This window comes from Salmo trutta, chromosome 27, assembly GCF_901001165.1.
Source record: "Salmo trutta chromosome 27, fSalTru1.1, whole genome shotgun sequence".
In the NCBI taxonomy this organism is placed as follows: Eukaryota; Metazoa; Chordata; class Actinopteri; order Salmoniformes; family Salmonidae; genus Salmo; species Salmo trutta.
This window is the reverse complement of record NC_042983.1, coordinates 4,733,054-4,760,519: the sequence shown is the minus strand read 5'-3', so window position 1 is coordinate 4,760,519 and position 27,466 is coordinate 4,733,054. Positions and strand designations below refer to the sequence as shown.

Here is a 27,466-nt window from a genome sequence, read left to right as displayed (position 1 = left end):
TTCAAGGAGCGGGACACTAATGCGTACGCTTATAAGAATTCCCGTTATGCCCTCAGACAAACCATCAAACAAGCAAAGCGTCAATACAGGATTAAGATTTAATCCTACTACACCGGCTCTGACGCTTGTCGGATGTGGCAGGGTTTGAGAACTATTGCAGACTACAAAGGGGAACACAGACGTGAGCTGCCAAGTGACGCAAGCCTACCAGACGAGCTAAATGCCTTTTTATGCTCGCTTCGAGGCAAGCAACACTGAGGCATGCATGAGAGCACCAGCTGTTCTGGACGACTATGTGATAATGCTCTCGATAGCCGATGTGAGCAAGACGTTCAAACAGGTCAACATTCACAAAGCCGCGAGGCCAGACGGATTACCAGGATGTGTACTTAAAGCATGCGCGGACCAACTGGCAAGTGTCTAAACTGACATTTTCAACCTATCCCTGTATGAGTCTGTAATACCAACATTTTTCAAGCAGACCACCATAGTCCCTGTGCCCAAGAACACCAAGGCAACCTGCCTAAATTTCTACTAACCCGTAGCACTCAAGTCTGTAGCCATGAAGTGCTTTGAAAGGCTGGTCATCAACACCATTATCCTAGAAACCCTAGACCCACTCCAATTTGCATACTGCCCCAACAGATCCACCGATGATGCAATCTCTATTGCACTCCACACTGCCCTTTCCCACTTGGACAAAAGGAACACCTATCTGAGAATGCTATTCATTGACTACAGTTCAGCGTTCAACACCATAGTGCCCTCAAAGCTCATCCCTAAGCTAAGGACCCTGGGACTAAACACCTCCCTCTGCAACTCAATCTTGGACTTCCTGACGGGCCGCCCCCAGGTGGTAAGGGTAGGTAACAACACATCCGCCACACTGATCCTCAACACAGGGGCCCCTCAGGGGTGCATGCTCAGTCCCCTCCTGTACACTCTGTTCACTCATGACTGCACGGCCAAGCACGACTTCAACACCATTATTAAGTTTGCCCATGACACAACGATGAGACAGCCTATAAGGAGGAGGTCAGAGACCTGACCGTGTGGTGCAAGTACAACAACCTCTCCCTCAACGTGATCAAGACAAAGGAGTTGATTGTGGACTACAGGAAAAGGAGGACCGAGCACGCTCCCATTCTCATCGTCGGGGCTGTAGTGGAGCAGGTTGAGAGCTTCAAGGTCATTGGCATCCACATCACCAACAAACTATCATGGTCCAAGCACACCAAGACAGTCGTGAAGAGAGCGAGACAAAACCTATTACCCCTCAGGAGACTGAAAAGATTTGGCATGGGTCCTCAGATCCTAAAAAGGTTTTACACCACACCATCAAGAGCATCCTGATGGGTGGCATCACTGCCTGGTATGGCAACTGCTCAGCCTCTGACCGCAAGGCTCTACAGAGGGTAGTGCGTACGGCCCAGTACATTACCGGGGCCAAGCTTCCTGCCATCCAGGACCTCTATACCAGGCAGTGTCAGAGGAAGGCCCTAAAAATTGTCAAAGACTCCAGCCACCCTAGTCATAGACTGTTTTCTCTGCTACCGCACGGCAAGCGGTACTGTCTAGGACCAAAAGGCTACTTAACAGCTTCTAACCCCAAGCCATAAGACTGCTGAACAATTAATCGAATGGCCACCGGACTATTTACTCCCCCCCCCCCCATTTGTTTTGTACACTACTCGCTGTATATCTATGCATAGTCACTTCACCCCTACCTACATGTACAAATTACCTCGACTGTACCCCCGCACATTGACTCGGTACCGGTACCCCCTGTATATAGCCTCGTTATTGTTATTTTATTGTGTTACTTTTTATTATTTTTTACTTTAGCTTATTTGGTAAATATTTTCTTAACTCGTCTTGAACTGCACTGTTGGTTAAGGGCTTGGAAGTAAGCGTTTCACGGTAAGGTCTACACTTGTTGTATTCGGTGCATGTGACAAATAAAGTTTGATTCGATTTTTTGATTGGTGGAGTGCTGCAGAGATGGTCATCCTTCTGGAAGGTTCTCCCATCTCCACAGAGGAACTCTAGACTTCTGTCAGACTGACGATTGGGTTCTTAGTCACCTCCCTGACCAAGGCCCTTCTCCCCCGATTGCTCAGTTTACTGGGCGGCTTGCTCTAGGAAGAGTCTTGGTGGTTCCAAACTTCTTCCATTTAAGAATGATGGAGGCCAATGTGTTCATGGGGACCTTCAATGCTGCAGACATTTTTTGGTACCCTTCCAGATCTGTGCCTCGACAGAATCCTGTCTCGGAGCTCTACAGATAATTCCTTCGACCTCATGGCTTGTTTTTTGCTATGACATGCAGTCTCGAGGCTGTAATCACTGCTAAAGTAAAGGGTCTGAATACTTATGTAAATGTTAGATTTAAGTTTTTTTATTTTTAATACATTTGCAAACATTTCTAAAAACCCATGTTTGCTTTGTCATTATGTGTAGATTGCTAAAGAGGAAAAAACTATTTTATACATTTTAGAATAAGGCTGTAACGTATCAAAATATGGAAAAAATCAATGCGTCTGAATACTTTCTGATAGCACTATATATATATAAATATACACTACCATTCAAAAGTTTGTGGTCACTTAGAAATGTCCTTGTTTTTGAAAGAAAAGCATAATTTTTCCATTTAAAATAACATCAAATTGATCAGAAATACAGTATAGACATTGTTAATGTTGTAAATGACTATTGTAGCTGGAAACGGCTGATGTTTTATGGAATATCTACATAGGCATACAGAGGTCCTTTATCAGCAACCAATGGCACGTTGTGTTAGCTAATTGAAGTTTATCATTTTAAAAGGCTAATTGATCATTATAAACCCATTTGTAATTATGTTAACTGTTGTGCTGATTTAAAGAAGCAATAAAACTAGCCTTCTTTAGACCAGTTGAGTATCTGGAGCATCAGTATTTGTGGGTTCGATTACAGGCTCAAAATGGCCAGAAGCAAAGAACTTTCTTCTGAAACTCATCAGTCTATTCTTTTTCTGAGAAATGAAGGCTATTCCATGTGAGAAATTGCCAAGAAACTGAAGATCTCGTACAACGCTGTGTACTACTCCCTTTACAGAACAGCACAAACTGGCTCTAACCAGAATAGAAAGAGGAGTGGGAGGCCACGGTGCACAACTGAGCAAGAGGACAAGTACATTAGAGTGTCTAGTTTGAGAAACAGACGCCTCACACGTCCTCAACTGGCAGCTTCATTAAATATTACCTGCAAAACACCAGTCTCAACGTCAACAGTGAAGAGGCGACTCCGGGATGCTGGCCTTCTCGGCAGAGTTGAAAAGAAAAAGACATCTCTCAGACTGGCCAATAAAAATAAAAGATTAAGATGGGTAAAAGAACACAGACACTGGACAGAGGAACTTTGGTCCATCTACAGATGTTCAACAAACTGTCAGTAGACTATTAACAACATCTCATCAGCTTTTCTTTAGCCTTTCAGTAGCATCTCAACAGTATGTCTCATCATAAATGGACTATCCAAATAAAGTTACTTGAATATTTTCCCCTCTCATTGCAGTGCCCGGTACGGTAACTGGCATAAGAACAAGGGTCCAACAGAGATGAAGACAGGTCCCCGAGTCATCATCTTCATCATCGGAGGCATGACCTTCAGCGAGATGCGCTGCGTCTACGAGGTCACACAAGCCAATGGCAAATGGGAAGCCATCATTGGTGAGTTGGTAGCATATGTAAGGTTACATGGTTTACTGTTTTGTGTTCTGTTTTTCTTTATCTAACATGGGAATATAAACTGTGAATATATACATAGACCTAGACAATATCCATGGGCTGGTTGTACCAGTTGGATGTATTCCTGGTCATCAAATAAAATATACAATTGTATTTGTCACATGCTTTGTAAACAACAGTTGTAGACTAACAGTGAAATTCTTACTTACGTCTCCTTTTCCAACAAAGCAGAGTTAAAGATAAAAAAAGTAAAAAAATATACAGTAAATAATGAATAACAATAACGAGTAAAATTAACATGGCTATATACAGAGAATACAGTACCAAGTCAATGTGCAGAGGTACGAGGCAATTGAGGTAGCTATGTACAGTGTATGTGTATGTATGTATATATATATATATATATATATATATATATATATATATATATATATATATATATATATATATACATATATATATACATATATACTGCTCAAAAAAATAAAGGGAACACTTAAACACATCCTAGATCTGAATGAAAGAAATAATCTTATTAAATACTTTTTTCTTTACATAGTTGAATGTGCTGACAACAAAATCACACAAAAATAATCACTGGAAATCCAATTTATCAACCCATGGAGGTCTGGATTTGGAGTCACACTCAAAATTAAAGTGGAAAACCACACTACAGGCTGATCCAACTTTGATGTAATGTACTTAAACCAAGTCAAAACGAGGCTCAGGAGTGTGTGTGGCCTCCACGTGCCTGTATGACCTCCCTACAACGCCTGGGCATGCTCCTGATGAGGTGGCGGATGGTCTCCTGAGGGATCTCCTCCCAGACCTGGACTAAAGCATCTGCCAACTCCTGGACAGTCTGTGGTGCAACGTGGCGTTGGTGGATGGAGTGAGATATGATGTGCTCAATTGGATTCAGGTCTGGGGAACGGGCGGGCCAGTCCATAGCATCAATGCCTTCCTCTTTCAGGAACTGCTGACACACTCCAGCCATATGAGGTCTAGCATTGTCTTGCATTAGGAGGAACCCAGGGCCAACCAGCATATGGTCTCACAAGGGGTCTGAGGATCTCATCTCGGTACCTAATGGCAGTCAGGCTACCTCTGGCGAGCACATGGAGGGCTGTGCGGCCCCCCAAAGAAATGCCACCCCATACCATGACTGACCCACCGCCAAACCGGTCATGCTGGAGGATGTTGCAGGCAGCAGAACGTTCTCCACGGCGTCTCCAGACTCTGTCACGTCTGTCACATGTGCTCAGTGTGAACCTGCTTTCATCTGTGAAGAGCACAGGGCGCCAGTGGCGAATTTGCCAATCTTGGTGTTCTCTGGCAAATGCCAAACGTCCTGCACGGTGTTGGGCTGTAAGCACAACCCCCACCTGTGGACGTCGGGCCCTCATACTACCCTCATGGAGTCTGTTTCTGACCGTTTGAGCAGACACATGCACATTTGTGGCCTGCTGGAGGTCATTTTGCAGGGCTCTGGCAGTGCTCCTCCTGCTCCTCCTTGCACAAAGGCGGAGGTAGCGGTCCTGCTGCTGGGTTGTTGCCCTCCTACGACCACCTCCACGTCTCCTGATGTACTGGCCTGTCTCCTGGTAGCGCCTCCATGCTCTGGACACTACGCTGACAGACACAGCAAACCTTCTTGCCACAGCTCGCATTGATGTGCCATCCTGGATGAGCTGCACTACCTGAGCCACTTGTGTGGGTTGTTGTAGACTCCGTCTCATGCTACCACTAGAGTGAAAGCACCGCCAGCGTTCAAAAGTGACCAAAACATCAGCCAGGAAGCATAGGAACTGAGAAGTGGTCTATGGTCCCCACCTGCAGAACCACTCCTTTATTGGGGGTGTCTTGCTAATTGCCTATAATTTCCACCTGTTGTCTATTCCATTTGCACAACAGCATGTGAAATTTATTGTCAATCAGTGTTGCTTCCTAAGTGGACAGTTTGATTTCACAGAAGTGTGATTGACTTGGAGTTACATTGTGTTGTTTAAGTGGTCCCTTTATTTTTTTGAGCGGTGTGTGTGTATATATATTATTACGACATTTCACATTCTTAAAATGAAGTGGTGATCCTAACAGACCTAAAACAGGGACTTTTTACTTTTTACTCAGGAATTGTGAAAAACTGAGTTTAAATGTATTTGGTGTATGTAAACTTCCGACTTCAACTGTAGGTAGGGGTACAGTGACTAGGCAACAGGATCGATAATAGACAGTTGCAGCAGCGTGTACTGTGAGTGTGTGTGGTGTCAGTGTGCATATGTGTGCATGTTGTGTGTGTGTGCTGGGGTATCAGTGTAAGTATGTGTGAGTGTGTGGGTCCAGTGTCCAGTGTGTGAGTCGGTGCAAGAGAGGGTCAAAGCAGGGAGTTCGGGTAGCCATGTGATCAGCTATTTAGTTGTCTTGTTTAGCAGTCTTATGGCTTAGGGGTAGAAGCTGTTCAGGGTCCTGTTGGTTCCAGACTTGCACTGGTACCGCTTGCCATGCGATAGCAGAGAGAACAGTCTATGGCTTGGGTGGCTGGAGTCTGTGATAATTTTTGGCCTTCCTCTGACACCGCCTGGTATAGAGGACCTGGATGGCAGGGAGCTCTGCCCCAGTGATGTACTGGGCCATACTCACCCCCCTCTGTAGTGCTTTGCGGTCTGTTGTTTTGCAGTTGCCCTATCAAGCGGTAATGCAGCTCTCAATGGTGCAGCTGTAGATCTTTTTGAGGATCTGAGGGCCCATGCCAAATCTTTTCATCCTCCTGAGGCGGAAGAGGCGCTGTTGTGCCCTCTTCGCAACTGTGTGGGTGTGTGTGGACCATGTTAATTCCTCAGTGATGTGGACACTGAAGAACTTGAAACTCTCGACCCACTCCATTACAGACCCATTGATATGGATGGGGGCGTGCTCGCCCCTCCATTTCCTGTAGTCCACGATCAGCTCCTTTGTCTCTGACATTGAGGAGAGCCTGTTGTCCTGGCACCACACTGCCAGGTCTCTGACCTCCTCCCTGTAGGTTGCCTTTTCTTCGTTGGTGATTGGTCCTACCACGTCATGTCACAGCAAGCTTGATGATGGTGTTGGAATCGTGCGCAGCCACACAGTTGTGGGTGAACAGTGAGTACATGAGAGGACTAAGCACACACCCCTGAGGCTCCCCCGTGTTGATGGTCAGTGTGGCGCATGTGTTGTTGCTTACCCTCACCACCTGTGGGCGGCCCATCAGGAAGTTCAGGATCCAGTTACAGAGGAAGATGTCCAGTCCCAGTGTCCTGAGCTTGGTGATGAGCTTGGAGGGGACTATGATGTTGAATGCTGAGCTGTAGTCAATGAGCAGCATTCTCACTTAGGTATTCCTTTTGACCAGGTGGGTGAGGGCAGTGTGGAGTGCAATAGAGATTGCATGATCTGTTGGGGCGGTATGCAAATTGGGTGTCTAGGATGGTGTCTGGAATGGTGGTGTTGATGTGAGCCATGACCAGCCTTTCAAAGCATTTCATGGCTATAGATGTGAGTGCTACGGGGCGCTAGTCATTTAGGCAGCTTACCTTGGCGTTGTTGGGCACGGGGACTTTGGTGGACTGTTTGAAACAGGTTGGTATTACACACCGGGTCAGGGATGGGTTGAAAATGTAAATGAAGACACTTGTCAGTGTGTGCTCTGAGTACGCGTCCTGATATTCCGTCTGGCCACGCGGCCTTTGCAACCTGTTTACCTTACTCACATCTGCTACGGAGAGTGAGATCACAGTCATCCGGAACAGCTGGTGCTCTCATGTAGGGCTGTGGCGGTCACAAACTTTCGTCAGACGGTGATCGTCAAGCAAATAATTGTCGATCTCACGGTAATTGACTGTTAATTAACATAAACACATGTATTATCGCCTGGTTTCCACGCAGGCCTTACTGGGAATGTTTAAACGTCCAAAGGTTATGGGTGGAGTTAGAATTTTGGCTGTCAGAAGTATTAAAATCAACCAATGTCAGCCTTTAAATGGTTTATTATCCCATTTTGGTCTACAAGTTCCTTTCTTTTTCCCCCTTCCACTTGATAAAGGTTCCAATTGATAAAGTAATTTCTCACTTCTGCCCTCCGAATTCATATTCATTATATAAATAGGCCCTTTTAATTTTGTCTGGCTTGCCATTCCAAATAAAATTGAATATTTTTTGCTCATATAATTTAAACAGGTCGCTAGGTGTAGTCAAATCCATAATTTAACCTTTATTTAACTAGGCAAGTCAGTTAAGAACAAATTCTTATTTACAATGACGGCCTACACCGGCCAAACCCAGACGACGCTGGGCCAATTGTGCACCGCCCTATGGGACTCCCAATCATGGCCAGTTGTGATACAGCCTGGAATCGAACCAGGGTGTCTGTAGTGACGCCTCAAGCACTGAGATGCAGTGCTTGAGGCTTCTATCTTCGGGAGCCCATAATCAAATAGTTAAACTGTGATATGACTAAAGAGTTAATCAGTGTGATTTTTCCACAAATAGACAGGTATTTTGATCAAGGACACATTGTTTGCCGAGTCCACAAACAGGAGGTGGAGCTCACAGGTGTGCCTGGCATGGATTGTGACTTCATCTCGTTCCTCGCCCTCTTCTTTACTTGGGTAAATGCCACAAATGCCGCCTGACTCCCTGCCAATGACATGACTCTCCGCCTATACCACCTAGCTCTGGACCAATGCATCAGCTGATTTCATTTTACAATCACGGCTAAAGTGATTTAATTAAGGGTTTCAGTTAGGAAAATATGGCGCCGTACAAAATAATCCACACATTTCCAAATAAAAATCTGATTGATTTATCAAGACCAGTCCCCATGCTCTGTCATTCAGTAGTAAAAGTAATAATAATAATCGTTCGATAACAGATCGGCTCTTGGAACTGATTAATTAAGAGAGCGGCTTCTATCTTCAATATAATCATTAATTCAGAAGGTTAAACCCAAAGGTTTTAGGCCTGCAGTAGGTTATAATAAACTGAAAATTGTGTGTCAATTCATAAACCATGTACCATGGAATCGGTAGATCGAAAATCTCTTCCCAACTATTTTGCAATCTACATCCTTAAATGAAACTGGTATATAGTTTTTATCTATCACAATTTTCTTTAACCAATTTTGGTCTTTAATGCAGGGCCGACAGACAAGTTCTTTACTTTTTCCCTCTACCACTTGGTAAAGGTTCCAATTGATAATAAAAAAAAATGTATTTGTATATTTGAGTTTAACCACAATATTTGCTGTATTATTTCTTCAGTCTTTTCTGGTGGATTAAATTGAAATTGCAACCAACTTTCTATGGCTTGTTTAAAAAAGAACGATATTTTTTAGATTATTTTGTTTTCAAATAACCAAAAGTGAGCTGTTGTAATCTGAATAAAGGGGAAAAGGCCATTCTTGAACATGGGGTGAGGCATAGTTACTAATTTGTAAATAAAGCCAGTTTGTTATTTTGAATGATTTATTTCTGTTTTTAGAGAGGGAGAAACCAAAAGCCCACCGTACCTATTTTTCAAAAATCGTTGGTCCACATGTAAAGTGTAATTCCACATTGTATTTACCCAAGTTCTCTCTTAACTCCAGCACCACCGACAGTTTTTTGTTGTTGCCTGATGCAGGAGACTGACTGAAAACACCTCCATTAAAGTCAATTTGTGCCACAGTTTAGACTACCGATATATCGTTGTTCTAACTCCCCCTTGTGACAGTGTGGTGCAATGACAGAATGCCACCATCTACCAATAACGGTCATGGCATAAGCTCAAAACTTTTAAAGGAAGAACCACTGTAGGTCCTGATCTGGCTATGCCAAATGGCTGTGGGCTAAACAAATGCATTTAGCAGACAAGATTTGCTTAGAATTCCATGGCATTATTTTATAGTATGAAGAATACAATTGAACAAAGCTGAATAAAATAGAAAATATATTTTCTCCAAATGATTTTAGGGAGTGCGCACATGCGGCTATTCTGTGTTCAGCGCTTAACAAAGAAATGGGTATTCCTATATGCTTAATATAGAGTTATTCATGTAACATTAGTTGTTCTACAAACATTGGGATATATGTTTTGATTTTTAATACATTGTAAGGCTGCATGATGCGACTCTAATGATGATTTTTAAAATGTTGCTTGAAAGGCATGAGCTCTGCTTTGTTTTTTTGCGCAGGCTGTACACACTACATCAGTCATGCATTCACTATTTGACAAGCACTTGATATTGCCTAGAATTTCATGGCGGCATCCCCCTAAAAATGGTGCCGACAGAGATGGTTGCCTCACTTTGCGTTCTTAGGAAACTATTCAGTATTTCGTTTTTTTATGTATTATTTCTTACATTGCTACCCCAGGAAATCTTAAGTCTTATTACATACAGCCAGGAAGAACTATTGGATATAAGAGCAATGTCAACTTACCAACATTACGACCAGGAATACGACTTTCCCGAAGCGGATGCTCTGTTTGGACCACCACCCAGGACAATGGATCGGATCCCTGTAGGCAACCCAAAACAATGACGCTGCAGAAGGGGTAGATGGAGCGGTCTTCTGGTCAGGCTCTATAGACGGGCTCACCGCTCCCGAGTATACTACTTGCCAATGTCCAGTCTCATGGCAACAAGGTAGACGAAATTCAAGCAAGGGTTGCCTTCCAGAGAGACATCAGAGATTGTAACATTCTCTGTTTCACGGAAACATGGCTCACTCCGGATATGTTATCAGAGTCGGTACAGCCAAACGGTTTCTTCACGATCGCGCCGACAGAAACAAACATCTCTCTGGTAAGAAGAAGGGCGGGGGTGTGTATGCCTTATGATTAACGAGTCGTGGTGTGATCATAACAACATACAGGAACTCAAGTCCTTTTGTTCACCTGACCTAGAATTCCTTACAATCAAATGCCGACCGCATTATCCACCAAGAGAATTCTCTTCGATCATAATCACAGTCGTGTATATATTCCCCCCCAAGCAGACACATCGACGGCCCTGAAAGAACTTCATTGGAATCTATGTATACTGGAAACCATATATCCTGAGGCTGCATTTATTGTAGCTAGGGATTTTAACAAAGCTAATCTGAAAACAATGCTCCCTAAATTTTATAAGCATATCGAATGCACGACACGGGCTGGCAACATTCTGGATCATTGCTACTCTAACTTCCGAGACACATACAAAGCCCTCCCTTGCCCTCCTTTCGGCAAATCTGACCACGACTCCATTTTGTTGCTCCCAGCCTATAGACAGAAACTAAAACAGGAAACCCCGTGCTCAGGTCTGTTCAACGCTGGTCTGACCAATCGGATTCCACGCTTCAAGATCGCTTCGATCACGTAGACTGGGATATGTTCTGGATAGCCTCAGACAATAACTGATTCGGTGAGCGAGTTTATTAGCAAGTGCATCGGTGATGTTGTACCCACAGTGACCAATTAAAACCTTCCCCAACCATAATCCGTGGATTGATGGCAGCATTTGCGCAAAACTGAAAGCGCGAACCACTGCTTTTAATCATGGCAAGGTGACCGGAAACATGACCGAATACCTACAGGGTCTACAGTCAATCACGGTTTACAAAAAGAAGAAAACCAGCCCCGTCATGGACACCGACGTCTTGCTCCCAGACAAATTAAACAACTTCTCTGCTCGCTTTAAGGATAATACAGTGCCACTGACATGGCCCGCTACCAAAACCTGCAGGCTCTCCTTCACCGCGGCCAACGCGAGTAAAACATTTAAACGTGTTAACCCTCGCAAGGCTGCCGACCCAGATGGCATCCCTAGCCGTGTCCTCAGAGCATGCGCAGACCAGCTGGCTGGTGTGTTTACGGACATATTCAATCAATCCCTATCCCAGTCTGCTGTTCCCACATGCTTCAAGAGGGCCACCATTGTTCCTGTTCCCAAGAAAGCTAAGGTAACTGAGCTAAACGACTATCATCCCATAGCACTCACTTCCGTCATCATGAAGTGCTTTGAGAGACTAGTCAAGGATCATATCACCTCCACCCTACCTGACACCCTAGACCCACTCCAATTTGCTTACCGCCCCAATAGGTCCACAGACGACGCAATCACACTGCACACTGCCCTAACCCATCTGGACAAGAGTAATAGCTATGTAAGAATGCTGTTCATCGATTACAGCTCAGCATTTAACATCATAGTACCCTCCAAACTCGTCATTAAGATCGAGACCCTGGGTCTCGACCCCGCCCTGTGCAACTGGGTCCTGGACATTCTGACGGGCTGTCCCCAGGTGTTGAGGGTAGGAAACAACATCTCCACCCCGCTGATCCTCAACACAAGGGTGGGTTCTCAGCCCTCTCCTGTACTCCCTGTTCACCCATGACTGTGGGCCATGCACGCCTCCAACTCAATCATCAAGTTTGCAGATGACACTACAGTGGTAGGCTTGATTACCAACAACGACGAGACGGCCTACCGGGAGGAGGTGAGGGCCCTCGGAGTGTGGTGTCAGGAAAATAACCTCACACTCAATGTCAACAAAACAAAGGAGATGATTGTGGACTTCAGGAAACAACAGAGGGAGCACCCCCCTATCCACATTGACAGGACAGTAGTGGAGATGGTGTAAAGTTTTTAAGTTCCTCGGCGTACACATGACGGACAAACTGAAATGATCTACCCACACAGACAGCGTGGCGAAGAAGGCGCAACAGCGCCTCTTCACCCTCAGGAGGCTGAAGAAATTTGGCTTGTCACCAAAACACTCACAAACGTTTACAGATGCACAATTGAAAGCATCCTGTCAGGCTGTATCCCCACCTGGTACGGCAACTGCTCCACCTACAAACGTATGGCTCTCCAGAGGGTAGTGAGGTCAGCACAACACATCACTGGAGGCAAGGGAGGAAGCCTAGCTAATGTTAGCCACCTAGCTAACATTAGCCACAACAAATTGGTATTCGTAACATATCATACAATTTGTATGATAGCATGTTATGTCTACCCTTTGACTTGATCTACATATCTTGAATCCTCCTATCTATACTTAGGAACTGTGGAAATCATTAGAATATACAGTTGATATCCTATATTGCTGTTCCACTGTGTCTGACACAGATGTTGCTGCTGCTAGTGGGTGGAATCGGCTTAGTGTGTTAGTGGGCTCAGATCAGATGGTGTTTCTGAGAATGCATCAGATAGAGGATGTGTGTGTTGTGAATGCAGGGAATGGATACCAACAGTGGCAGGGACAAGACACAGTTATTCTACAAAGGTACTGAATTACATTGATCTGCAGATTAGTTATCTATCAAAAGCCAAGTCTAGGTCAAGTTAAATTACTTACCCACATCCTAAATGGCAGCCTATTCCCTATATAGTGCATTTTTTTAGGGTACAATTTAAGACAAGAAAATAAGCTTAATTCATGTTATGTGGAGAATGTCCTTTTACATTATATTTTTGTTGCCACTAACATTTATCTTTTTAGGGGACCTTACATCAGATAAAGTGTGACAACTCCATCTCCACTTACAGTTCATGGCAACGCAGTCACGTTAGAATAATGTCATCTGTCAGAAGACAATGGCGATTTTACACAAAAACAGAGAATGAGATTAGGGTGCAATGTGAAAGCCTTTGTCCCTCCTTAGGTTCCACCCACACACTCACTCCCACCAAATACCTAAAGGAGCTTCAGCACCCTGACTTCCTGGACCCCAACGCTGCCCCTGAGGAACCAGAGCCTGCCCCTGCAGAATGAGAACACACACTGAGAAGTAAAGATAGTTGTTGTGATGTGAAGCCACCTTTTCTGATCTCCCTCAGTCTCACCCCACTTCCCCTCCTCTGACCCTGGGCCCGGGTTCCCGATAGCAATGGAACTTAGGCTTCCAAGTGTTTTAAAGATGCATCGTTCCGACAACAACCGAAGACGTAACATGCATTTCCCAAAACACTACGCAGGAAGAACGTTGGCTAAGTGTGTCGTTGGAGCATGTGTCAATACTGATAGTTTCGAAAGAAAGGCCCAGCTGCTATCGGATCATCATTCTCCATTGAAATCTTACCTTAACATTATAATAATTCCACAATACTGCCGACGGATCAGGTTCTAGAGAGATATTATCACCTTATGGCTGCAAATATTGAGGTGGCTTATTCTAATGCTTACCCTGGAGCCTAATAATGCATTAAATCACAAATTTGGCACATCAATGCGCAGATATTGTTACACATCATGAAATATATTAAAGCATAAAATTACAGACAGTTTAGCCTACAATTAGCAAAATAGAACTCAATTGACTAAACATTAAATTAATTTCAATATGATTGAAATACTGTATATGCAGAGGCCTATGTAGCCTACTGTATTTATTTTTTGAAGCAGTCATCTCGGTTTTCTGTTACCCTTCACAGACATGGCCAACTTTGTATTTGTAGTCAACTTTCGATTCAAAGTTACGGGGGTCACAGAGAGACAGATAAACAGCTTGATTCTATGTTTAGTGGAGATCGTCTGTGTATAAAGTGACACGGAAGGGCAAAAAAGGATCAAATGACGCACTTAGCTGTTTTGAGGCAGTCGGAAAATAACGAGGGTTTTCAAGTGCAACTTTACTAACGATGGTTTTGGGAAACAGCTTGGAGATTTAACGGTGCTCCTACAAAGGTTCTAACGATGAACTTAGCCTGACCTTAGCCTTAACTAGCCTTAAGATGCTTTCGGGAAACCGTGCCAAAGACTGTCCCTTGTTTTGCATCCCAAATGGCACCCTCTTTCCGTTACATTGCACTACTTTTGACTAGGGCCCATAGGAAAGCACATTCTGATTCTACTGTTTGTGATCTATCCCTTTGTTCTTCACGGTTCAGTGGATTGTTTGTTCTCACCTCTATTCTTTGTCTGTATGTGTGTACTTGGTTAGTGGTGCTGTCGTCTATTCTGTTTATCTTGTCTGTGCTCTCTGTGTCTGTCCTTTGGAGATTTGTCCTTGTGGTGTGCTGTATGCAGACAGTTGTCAATAGCTCCCATTTTCTGTATTAACAATCAACAAGGCACTATGTCGCTATTGTATTTAGCAATGTAATATTTCTTGCACAGGTTTTTTAAATTTAAGCTTTTTTGCCCCTGTATTTTTTTGTTTGGCTGAAAATGACATGTTTTAGAGAAGCATATAAAAACTGGACCCATGTCTTTATATGTGATTTCTGCTGTCTGTGTATTTCTCTCAATGTCATTCCAATTTGGAACAGTACTGTACTATAATTAACAGACGAGCCTAGTTCAAACTGAGAAGATATGTGTAGTTCTCTCTCTCTCTCTCTCTCTCTGCTGCAGGATCAACCAATATCTTCACCCCTACACGCCTTCTTCAAGCCCTCAAAGACATGGATAAGCAACAAGATGTTTGAGCTGAACAGCTAAGAGCTCCCTGGCTGCAGTTGTCCCTCTCCTAACCTCCAAACTCTCCCAACTGGCATACATGAATAGTCAGGACCCAAGACATAACAGGCCCTTCTACTCTATACATAAGACTGAAGAAAACAACTGGCAGCATCTATTTCTAGCATATCCAAGTCATGTATTGAGATATCATGTTTCAATAGAATTACATAAGATCCCTCAAAACCAGAGCACCGAGAACCACATAATGTTTTAACTACTGTACATACACCCTCGATGATTGGATGGAAGAGTAGAGATTGTGTATGCTGGATAACCGTTGATACTATGAGCAGTAGATGTAAACTGCCATCTCAGGATGCTGTTAATGCACTTCCTTAAAAGGGAAGCCAGTCATAGAGGAGATTAGATTAGTGTAGTTGGAAATTGAGGAATTATTTAGGCTGGTGATTGGTGTAGAGTGCTCATCATATTTCAGATAGGAGTATAAAGGCACCAGCTGTGAAGATAGTGGGATGGGATCTATGTATAACATTCCCCCCTCAAAAATATTTGCAAGATTCCTGTGTTTCTAAGACTGTCTGTCTGTTTTTAGTGTCATTATATATTTTGTCTCATTGCTTGGAAACATTCCCGGAACATTGAGCAAAAAGACTGATTTTACTTTCAGTATTTTGAAAAGCAATTTTAGAATTTGTAAACTTCACCACCATTTTAAAATAAGAAACATCTTCCGTCTCATGCAATCAGTAGTTAGTAGAATATATGCCGTGCTGTATCAATGTTTTGATGGTGATTAACCTAACTTTGGACATGCCAATGTGAAGCCACTCTGTACTAGTGGTCATTTAGCTGTAGCAAACAGTACAGTAGTTGGACAGTGATCAACCATTGGAAAGTTCTTCCTCTATTAGTTTTGTTGTCTGTCTCTGTTCATTAACATTATGTCACAATATTGACTTGATTTGTTATTTCCTCTCCCTGTAGTAATTATGGTCATTTTCGTTCCACTTCCCAGTGTTGACACTGTCATGATGCAACAATTTTTTGGTCACTGCAGCTGTTGTTGTATAGTGATTTGTTAGCTTTCTATTAGAGTAATCTATTATTTATTAAGAGATATTAGTTCCTGTAATACCAGTATAACTTCTCAGAATTCGATGCTTGGAAGTGATTTATCACAAACCGTATTCTTTCTGCAAATATCATGTACTAAAGCTCCAATAAAGGCTTCAAATAAAAGTTGGTCTTGTACTGTTGCATTACTACATGACTACTGAAATACATAGAGTGCATTCGGAAAGTATTCAGACCCCTTGACTTTTTCCAAATTTTGTTACATTACAGCCTTATTCTAAAATAGATTTTTTTTTTTGATGATTCTCATCAATCTACACACAATACCCCATAATTACAACAAACTTCTAAAGCTTTTGAATATTGTGGGGGTTACTTCAATAAATGAAACATTTCTTTGAATGGTAGGACTAAATTAATACTATGTTTTGTGGGTGGAACTAATAACAAGATAACAAATGTAAAATATACTATGTCTGTAAAATGTATATAGGTTCAGAACTTTCGTGAAATGGCACAGTTAAAAATATGTGGCAAATAGACATCAAACTGGATGGACATCAGAAAAAGAGGAAGGCCAGGACAAAAAACAAAAAAAACAGAACTATTGTAAAATATATTATGTTCGTGAAATGTATATAGTATGTATAAGCAAGCCTAAGTGTTATTGTTTATTAGTTTACTCCAATTAGGGGAGGGGCGATAGGGTTTGTGAGAAAAAATAAAGGAAAATATATTTTAAAAGGGTGTGTGTGTGTGTGTGTATACACTGCTCTCGAACGGCTCTCGACCTTCGCCTCTCCTGAGTCCGTACGGGAGTTGCAGCGATAAGACAAGACTGTAACTACCAATTGGAGACCAAGAAATTGGGGAGAAAACAGGGTAAAAAAAATGTAAATACAAAATTAAATACAAATATAGAAAAATCCTGGAATGAGTAGGTGTGTCCTACATTTTGACTGGTACTGTATATATATGCATACATACATTTGCACATACAGTGAGGGAAAAAAGTATTTGATCCCCTGCTGATTTTGTACGTTTGTGTAACGGGTGTCGTTTGTGGAGGACCAAGACGCAACAGGAAAATGTATACTCATCTTCTGTTCAATTATTGAAGAAGGTGAAACAAAACAAAACACGTATACAATATGAAAACGACACTGACAGTTCCGTCAGGTGAAGAACACAAAACAGAAAACAGAAATACACTAACATAGAACATAGACTAACAAACCCCGAACCACATAAACCAAACACCCCTCTACCTAAATACATAGCCCAAACCACATGAAACAAACACCCCCTGCCACGTCCTGACCAAACTATAATAACAAATAACCCCTATTACTGGTCAGGACGTGACAGTACCCCCCCCCCCCCTCCCCCAAAGGTGCAGACCCCGGATGCACCTCACACAAATAACCCAAACAAAACCCCCCAAAAAAGAAATCCCAAATCTAAAGGGAGGGAAGGGAGGGTGGCTGCCGTCACCGACGGCTCCTGTGCTACACCCCCCCTCCCCAAACCTCCTACAGTGGAGGTGGCTTAGGCCTTAATCCCCTCCCGGACCAAACCACCCCCACTGCATACCTCTGCCTGAGGCCAGTCACTGAAGACCCTGGACTGGGCTCTGGGAGCTCTGGACTGTAGGGCGACTCTAGGAGCTCTGGACTGTAGACCGACTCTAAGAGCTCTGGACTGTAGGCAGACCGACTCTAGGAGCTCTGGACTGTAGGCAGACTCACTCGGTTCCGGACTGTAGGCAGACTCACTCGGTTCCGGACTTTAGGCAGACTCACTCGGTTCCGGACTGTAGGCAGACTCACTCGGTTCCGGACTGTAGGCCGTCTCACTCGGTGCCGGACTGTAGACCGTCTCACTCGGTGCCGGACTGTAGGCCGTCTCACTCGGTGCCGGACTGTAGGCCGTCTCACTCGGTGCCGGACTGTAGGCCGTCTCACTCGGTTCCGGACTGTAGGCCGTCTCACTCGATTCCGGACAGTGGGCCGTCTCACTCTGTTCCGGACTAGACACTGTTACCAGATACTCTGGACGAGGTACTGTTGCCGGACACTCTGGACGAGGTACTGTTGCCTTACACTCTGGACGAGGTACTGTTGCCGGACACTCTGGACTGGGACTGGGCTGACGCACTGGAAGCCTGATTCGTGGTGCTGGTACTGGATGTGCCAGTTTGGGGACATGCACCTCAGGGCTAGTGTGGGGAGCAGGAACAGGCTGAGTTGGACTGGGCTGACGCACTGGAAGCCTGATGCTGGTACTGGATGTGCCAGTTTGGGGACACGCACCTCAGGGCTAGTGCGGGGAGCGGGAACAGGCTGAATTGGACTGGGCTGATGCACTGGAAGCCTAGTGCGTGGTGCTGGTACTGGAGGTATCAGACTGGAGACATGCACTTTAAGGCTAGTGTGAGGAGCGGGAACAGGCTGAATTGGACTGGGCTGATGCACTGGAAGCCTAGTGCGTGGAGCTGGTAGTGGAGGTATCAGACTGGAGACACGCAATTTAAGGCTAGTGCGAGGAGCGGGATACACTGGACCGTAGAGACGCACTGGCGGTCTCGAGCGCAGGACTGACACCGCCCATACTGGCTGAGTGCTCACTTCCCCCAGGCAAATGCGGGGCGCTGGCACTGCGCACAGCGGCCTGAAAATACTTGGCCTCGCCACAGTACGCATTACCCCGAAGCACGGGACTTGTCCATTAATAGGTTGCTTGACAAAAGTACGGGGATTTGGCTCCAGTCTGTCACCTGACCTAGCCAATACTCCCGTGTGCCCCCCCAAAAAAACAATTCTGGGGCTGCCTCTCAGGCTTAAATGCCAATCGTGTACCTGTATAACAGTTCTCCTCTTTGCTCCATTTGTGCCGTTCCTCCCTCGCTGTCTCCACCTGTTTCCCAGGCAGCCCCTTACAATAGTCCAATAGTTTCTCCCACGTCCAGTCTATCCGTGCCTCCAATACTTCCAGCGGCCAGGATGCCATCTCCTTCCGAGCGCGCTGCTTGCTCCACTCCTCGTAGTCCATTTGCTGCTCCATCATCTGTTGCTTGGTCCGGGTTTGGTGGGTAGTTCTGTAACGGGTGTCATTTGTGGAGGACCAAGACGCAACAGGAAAATGTATACTCATCTTCTTTTTAATTATTGAAGAAGGTGAAACAAAACAAAACACGTATACAATATGAAAACGACACCGACAGTTCCGTCAGGTGAAGAAAACAAAACAGAATACAGAAATACACTAACATAGAACATAGACTAACAAACTCCGAACCACATAAACCAAACACCCCTCTACCTAAATACATAGCCGAAACCACATGAAACAAACACTCCCTGCCATGTACTGACCAAACAATAATAACAAATAACCCCTATTACTGGTCAGGACGTGACAGTTTGCCCACTGACAAAGAAATTATCAGTCTATAATTTTAATGGTAGGTTTATTTGAACAGTGAGAGACAGAATAACAACAAAAAAATCCTGAAAAACGCATGTCAAAAATGTTATATATTGATTTGCATTTTAATGAGGGAAATAAGTATTTGACCCCCTCTCAATCAGAAAGATTTCTGGCTCCCAGGTGTCTTTTATACAGGTAACGAGCTGAGATTAGGAGCACACTCTTAAAGGGAGTGCTCCTAATCTCAGCTTGTTACCTGTATAAAAGACACCTGTCCACAGAAGCAATCAATCAATCAGATTCCAAACTCTCCACCATGGCCAAGACCAAAGAGCTCTCCAAGGATGTCAGGGACAAGATTGTAGACCTACACAAGGCAGGAATGGGCTACAAGACCATCGCCAAGCAGCTTGGTGAGAAGGTGACAACAGTTGGTGCGATTATTCGCAAATGGAAGAAAGACAAAAGAACTCAATCTCCCACGGCCTGGGGCTCCATGCAAGATCTCACCTCGTGGAGTTGCAATGATCATGAGAACGGTGAGGAATCAGCCCAGAACTACACGGGATGATCTTGTCAATGATCTCAAGGCAGCTGGGACCATAGTCACCAAGAAAACAATTGGTAACACACTACGCCGTGAAGGACTGAAATCCTGCAGCACCCGCAAGGTCCCCCTGCTCACGAATGCACATATACATGCCCGTCTGAAGTTTGCCAATGAACATCTGAATGATTCAGAGGACAACTGGGTGAAAGTGTTGTGGTCAGATGAGACCAAAATGGAGCTCTTTGACATCAACTCAACTCGCCGTGTTTGGAGGAGGAGGAATGCTGCCTTTGACCCCAAGAACACCATCCCCACCGTCAAACATGGAGGTGGAAACATTATGCTTTGGGGGTGTTTTTCTGCTAAGGGGACAGGACAACTTCACTGCATCAAAGGGACGATGGACGGGGCCATGTACCTTCAAATCTTGGGTGAGAACCTCCTTTTGTCAGCCAGGGCATTGAAAATGGGTCCTGGATGGGTATTCCAGCATGACAATGACCCAAAACACACGGCCAAGGCAACAAAGGAGTGGCTCAAGGAGAAGCACATTAAGGCCCTGGAGTGGCCTAGCCAGTCTCCAGACCTTAATCCCATAGAAAATCTGTGGAGGGAGCTGAAGGTTCGAGTTGCCAAACGTCAGCCTCGAAACCTTAACCTCTCTAGGGTATGTGGGACGAAATCGTCCCACCTACTCAACAGCCAGTGGAATCCCGTGGCGCGTTATTCAAATACCTTAGAAATGCTATTACTTCAATTTCTCAAACATATGACTATTTTACACCATTTTAAAGACAAGACTCTCATTAATCTAACCACACTGTCCGATTTCAAAAAGGCTTTACAACGAAAGCAAAACATTAGATTATGTCAGCAGAGTACACAGCCAGAAATAATCAGACACCCATTTTTCAAGCCAGCAAATAATGTCACATAAACCCAAACCACAGCTAAATGCAGCACTAACCTTTGATGATCTTCATCAGATGACACTTCTAGGACATTATGTTATACAATACATGCATGTTTTGTTCAATCAAGTTCATATTTATATCAAAAACCAGCTTTTTACATTAGCATCTGACGTTCAGAACTAGCATACCCACCGCAAACTTCCGGTGAATTTACTAAATTACTCACGATAAACGTTCACAAAAAACATAACAATTATTTTAAGAATTATAGATACAGAACTCCTTTATGCAATCGATATGTCCGATTTTAAAATAGCTTTTCGGCAAAAGCACATTTTGCAATATTCTGAGTAGATAGCCCAGCCATCACGGGCTAGCTAATTTGACACCCACCAAGTTTGGCCCTCACCAAACTCCGATTTACTATTAGAAAAATGTGATTACCTTTGCTGTTCTTCGTCAGAATGCACTCCCAGGACTTCTACTTCAATAACAAATGTTGGTTTGTTTCAAAATAATCCATAGTTATGTTCAAATATCCTCTGTTTTGTTCGTGCGTTCAAGACACTATCTGAAGGGTGACGAAGGGTGACGCGCCCGACGCGTTTCGTGACAAAAAAAATTCTAAATATTCCATTACCATACCTCGAAGCATGTCAACCGCTGTTTAAAATCAATTTTTATGCGATTTTTCTCGTAAAAAAGCGATAATATTCCGACCGGGAAACCCTGTTTACGTTCAAAGACGAAAAAATAAAAACATGGTGTCGCCTCGTGCACGCGCCTCAGTCTCATTGTTCTCTGATCGACCACTATCCAAATGCGCTACTGTTTTTCAGCCAGGGCCTGCAAAGACATCATTCAGCGTTTTGCCGCCTTCTGAGTGCCTATGGGAGCCGTAGGAAGTGTCACGTTACAGCAGAGATCCTCAGTTTTCAATAAAGAGAGTGTAGAAGCCCAAGAAATGGTCAGAGAGGGCACTTCCTGTAAGGAATCTTCTCAGGTTTTTGCCTGCCATATGAGTTCTGTTATACTCACAGACACCATTCAAACAGTTTTAGAAACTTTAGGGTGTTTTCTATCCAAAGCCAATAATTATATGCATATTCTAGTTTCTGGGCAGTAGTAATAACCAGATTAAATCGGGTACATTTTTTATCCGGCCGTGCAAATACTGCCCCCTACCCTAGAGAGGTTAATGACTTGGAGAAGATCTGCAAAGAGGAGTGGGACAAAATCCCTCCTGAGATGTGTGCAAACCTGGTGGCCAACTGCAAGAAACGTCTGACCTCTGTGATTGCCAACAAGGGTTTTGCCACCAAGTACTAAGTCATGTTTTGCAGAGGGGTCAAACACTTTTTTCCCTCATTAAAATGCAGATCAATTTATAACATTTTTGACATGCGTTTTTCTGGAGTTTTTTGTATAAACTTACCATTAAACCTACCTAACCTAATAAACCTACCATTAAAATTATAGACTGATCATTTCTTTGTCAGTGGGCAAATGTACAAAATCAGCAGGGGATCAAATACTTTTTTCCCTCACTGTACATATACATACATACAAATACACACTATATATATATATATATATATATATATATATATATATATATATATATATATATATATATATATATATATATATCAAGAGTGTGCAAAGCTGTCATCAAGGCAAAGGGTGGCCACTTTGAAGAATCTCAAATATAAAATATATTTTCATTTGTTTAACACTTTTTTGGTTACTACATGATTCCATGTGTCATTTCATAGTACTCTACAATGTAGAAAATATGATAAATGAAATGAAAAATATTTTGTATTTTGAAATGTTATAGCTATACAACCAAACCAGGAAAAAAAGATCTTAGACATGAGTTGGTAAATCTTTATTCAATTCACTTCAGTGTGACATTGTTATGCACTCTATAGACTTCAGGAATATGTCTAAGGCCTAGATTCAATCAGATCAAGCATTAACCGGTGATAGCCGACACCCGCATAGCTGATACTTTGCCGGTGTTGGAGGTGTCAAATCGTTGAGCAGCTACTTGTGATCATTTTCAAGAAGCCACATCCGTCCTACTGGTATTAGAAGTTCAGAATGAGAAAGTGTAGGCTATATAGAAATAATGACGCTCAACCTGAAAATCATTCAACGAAATGATGAGGATTTCTGTCATCCTAATCGAGGTGTAGACTACATCTTACATTCCAGTGTTTCCGAACTTATAAAGAAGACTGTATGGGATTTCTCTTAATGCGGCTCCATGCAGCCAATGGCAATGTCCGCTTTAAGTATAATGCCAAAAGACGCTTGTGGATTTCACAGCTCTAATGCAGCTCCACCTCCGACACCGCCAAAACAACCCCTATGCAGATGTCGGATCTGATTGAATAGAGTCCTAAGGTTTTAGTGCAGTAAGCATTTGGTTATGATTGTACACCTCTAATATTGTGTCAGCTCTGTAGTAGTAAGATGCACTATGTTACTATGATATGCTGCTACAGCTATAGTGCTGAAAGATTAGCCTGGTCCTAGACCTGTTTGTGCTTTTTTTGTCAAATTTGTATTACGTTTAATTTGGCAGGGACAATGTACAACAAAAACATAAGTCTCAAACCACTGAGAATTGATGTGTTGCACCAGATTTCGCTTACAGCTACTTTCCATCTGTAGCCAACTCCATTGCTGTCATTGTCAAGCCAAACATTGCCATGACAATGAGTGACAGGGAGCTGGCATGATAGCACAAACAGACTGGCACTCAGGCTACTAAAACATTGTCCAGCATGATTCCCTTTTTTACAATACAGCCTACTCTTGGGTAACAGAAGGCCGGCACAGAACAAAAAAAAGGCAAATTGACTGACAATGTATTATCTATAGCAGGTGAGGGTGTTGTAATGTTACATCACTTTTGTCTTTGCACCAAAACAATGCAAAATAATTGCAAATACCCACGGTAACAGTATGTGACATCAGTTGAAATATAACTGTATTTGTCACATGCGCCGAATACAACAGGTGTAGACTTTACCATGAAATGCATACTTACGAGCCCTTTCCCAACAATGCAATGTTAAAAAGTAAAAAAAGTTAGCAAAATAAAGAAAGGAAATAGTAACACAATAAAATATCAATAATGAGACTATATACAAGGAGTACCGGTACCGAGTCAGTAGTTGACAATACAGTAAGATGAAAAACCCAATGTAAACCTAAAGTAGACTATTTACAAGTCTGCTGCATCATGGCTGCGTTTACACAGGTAGCCAAATTCTGATCTTTTGCCCAATTATTGGCAAAAGTGCTGATCTGATTGGAGGAAAAACCAATTAGTCAAAAAAGATCAGAATTGGGCAGCCTGTGTAAACTGGGCCAAGATGCAGCAGACTTGTAAATAGTCTACTTTAGATTTACATTTTCATCTGACTGTTTTGTCATCTGATGTTCGCATACTGTTTCTGTGAGTATTTGTAAATCTTGGAATTATTTTGGTGCAAAGTGCCAAAAGGTGATGTAGCATTACATCACCCTCACCTGCTATAGGTAATGCATTGTATGTGGTCAATCAATCAATACCCAACTGGAACCTGAGCAAATACACTCTGAGCAACTAGTCGAATGAGAGCTACTGTAGAATGTGACAGCAGACACAGGGATAATACAGTGATGTTCGTGATACTTTCAGACAGTAATGTAACCTGTCACTCTATATATGTCTATAAATCTATTTACAGCATATACAGTGCATTCGGAAAGTATTCAGGCCCCTTGACCTTTTCCACATGTTGTTACGTTACAGCCTTATTCTAAAATGGATTAAAAAAATAATAATCCTCATCAATCTACACACAATATACCCCCTAATGACAAAGAAAAAACAGCTTTTTATGAATTTTTGGACATTAATTAAAAAACAAAACAGAAAAACCTTATTTACATAAATATTCAGACCCTTTGCTATGAGACTCGAAAATGAGCTTAGGTGCATCCGGTTTCCATTGATCATCCTTGAGATGTTTCTACAACTTGGAGTCCACCTGTGGTAAATTCAATTGATTGGGCATGATTTGGAAAGGCACAAACCTGTCTATATAAGGTCCCACAGTTGACAGTGCTCGTCAGAGCAAAGACCAAGCCATGAGGTCGAAGGAATTGTCTGTAGAGCTCCGAGACAGGATTGTGTCAATGCACAGATCTGGGAAAGGGTACAAGGACTCTTCCTGGAGCTGGCCACCCGGTCAAATTAAGCAATCGGGGGAGAAGGGCCTTGGTCAGGGAGGTGACCAAGAACCTGATGGTCACTTTGATAGAGCTCCAGTGTTCCTCTGTGGAGATGGGAGAGCCTTCCACAAGGACAACCATCTCTGCAGCACTCCACCAATCAGGCCTTTATGGTAGAGTGGCCAGAAGGACGCCACTCCTCAGTAAAAGGTTCATGACAGCCCGGATGTTTTTCAGCGGCAGGGACTGGGAGACAAGTCAGGAATGAGGCAAAGATGAACGGAGAAAAGTACAGAGAGATCCTTAATGAAAACCTACTCCAGAGCATGCAGGACCTCAGACTTGGGCGAAGGTTCACATTCCAAAAGGACAACAACCCTAAGTACACAGCCAAGACAATGCAGGAGTGGCTTCAGGACAAGTCTCTGAATGTCCTTGAGTGGCCCAGCCAGAGCCCAGACTTGAACCCGATCGAACATCTCTGGAGAGACCTGAAAATAGCTGTGCAACGACGCTCAGCATCCAACCTGACAGAGCTTGAGAGGATCTGCAGAGAAGAGTGGGAGAAACTCCCCAAATACAGGTGTGCCAAGCTCGTAGCGTCATATCCAAGAACACTCAAGGCTGTAATCACTGCCAAAGGTGCTTCAATAAAGTACTGAGTAAAGGGTCTGAATACTTATGTAAATGTCATATTTCAGTATTTTATTTTGTATAAATTTGCAAAAATGTCTAAAAAACAGTTTATGGGGTATTGTGTGGATTGATGAGGGGGAAAAAAACATTTTAATCAATTTTAGAATAGGACTGTAACGTATAAAATTGTGGAAAAAGTCAAGGGGTCTGAATACTTTCCGAATGCATATATGTGGACAATATATATGTATCATGTTTGGTCTGTTTGCAGTCACAAAAACATGCCATTTGTATAATGTTAAAAAATACCTACAAACCTTTACTCTATAATAATCTGTTATACTCTTATTGAAAGATGTATCATTAGTCATTTTATAGACTCTTACAACAGTTCATCCAGTTCAAGACATCTATCAACAGCAAGCAATGTGGTGTGTCCCAAATGGCACCCTATTCCCGATACAGTGCACTACTTTTGACCAGGGCCCATTCGGGAAGTAACTGGTGCCAACCTCCCCGTTATGGTGACAGGATATCCACTAGTATCTCACTACAATAGCATACACTGCCGCTGATACACTACATGGCCAAAAGTATGTGGACACCCCTTTGTGGATTCGGCTATTTCAGCCACACCTGTTACTGACAGGTGTATAGAATTGAGCACACCGCCATGCAATCTCCATAGACAAACATTGGCAGTAGAATGGCCCGTACTGAAGAGCTCAGTGACTTTTAACGTGGCACCATCATAGGATGCCACCTTTCCAACAAGTCAGTTTGTCAAATGTATGCCCTGCTACAGCTGCCCCGGTCAACTGTAAGTGTTGTTATTGTGAAGTGGAAATGTCGAGCAGCCACACACAAGCCTAAGATCAGAATGCGCACCGCCATTGGACTCTGGAGCAGTGGAAACACGTTCTCTTGAGTGATGAATCACGCTTTACCATCTGGCCCCGTAGTTCCAGTGAAGGGAAATCTTAATGCTACAGCATACAATGACATTCTAGACGATTCTGTGCTTCCAAATTTGTGACAGTTTGGGGAAGGCCCTTTCCTGTTTCACCATGACAATGCCCCGTGCACAGAGGTCGATAGTGAAATGGTTCACCGAGATTGGTGTGGAAGAACTTGACTTTTGGCGATGTAGTGTACAGTATATTCTCTCTCATACACACAATGTGCATTATGGCTGCTGCTGCATCCCCTCCACCCCAGCTCTGCTAATAGTGAGTCAGTTGCCTATAATTGACAAGTTATTTATCTGTATAACGATGCATTAGCAGCTCATGGACTAATTTTCCTCTCCCAGGATCACTCTCTGACTCATCATTACCGTCTCTGATTCAGTTCTACAGCTCAGATGAAGTACCTTTGCTAATTTTCAATATTGTCTCTGCTTTTATCTACTGTATATATATATATATATATATATATATGGAAGTGTATGAAAAAGGATTCTTAATGTAATCACAAGATTCACCACACAGCCAATTA

The 27,466-nt window shown here is 43.2% G+C and overlaps 1 protein-coding gene across 3 annotated transcripts in view; it reads left to right on the top strand.

Moving 5' to 3' along the window:
- The window catches only part of LOC115164166 (syntaxin-binding protein 1), a 55,193-nt gene extending 38,818 nt beyond the window's left edge, over positions 1 to 16,375 (top strand). For 2 of the 3 annotated variants that reach the window (XM_029716395.1, XM_029716393.1), the window contains exons 18-20: positions 3,556 to 3,710; positions 13,374 to 13,499; positions 15,065 to 16,375. In XM_029716395.1, coding sequence (XP_029572255.1) covers positions 3,556 to 3,710; positions 13,374 to 13,483 — 265 coding nt within the window. In that variant the 3' untranslated portion in view covers positions 13,484 to 13,499; positions 15,065 to 16,375. The remainder of the gene's footprint in view (positions 1 to 3,555; positions 3,711 to 13,373; positions 13,500 to 15,064) is intronic. The other variant, XM_029716394.1, reaches the window with a different exon arrangement.
- Positions 16,376 to 27,466: the final 11,091 nt, after the last annotated feature.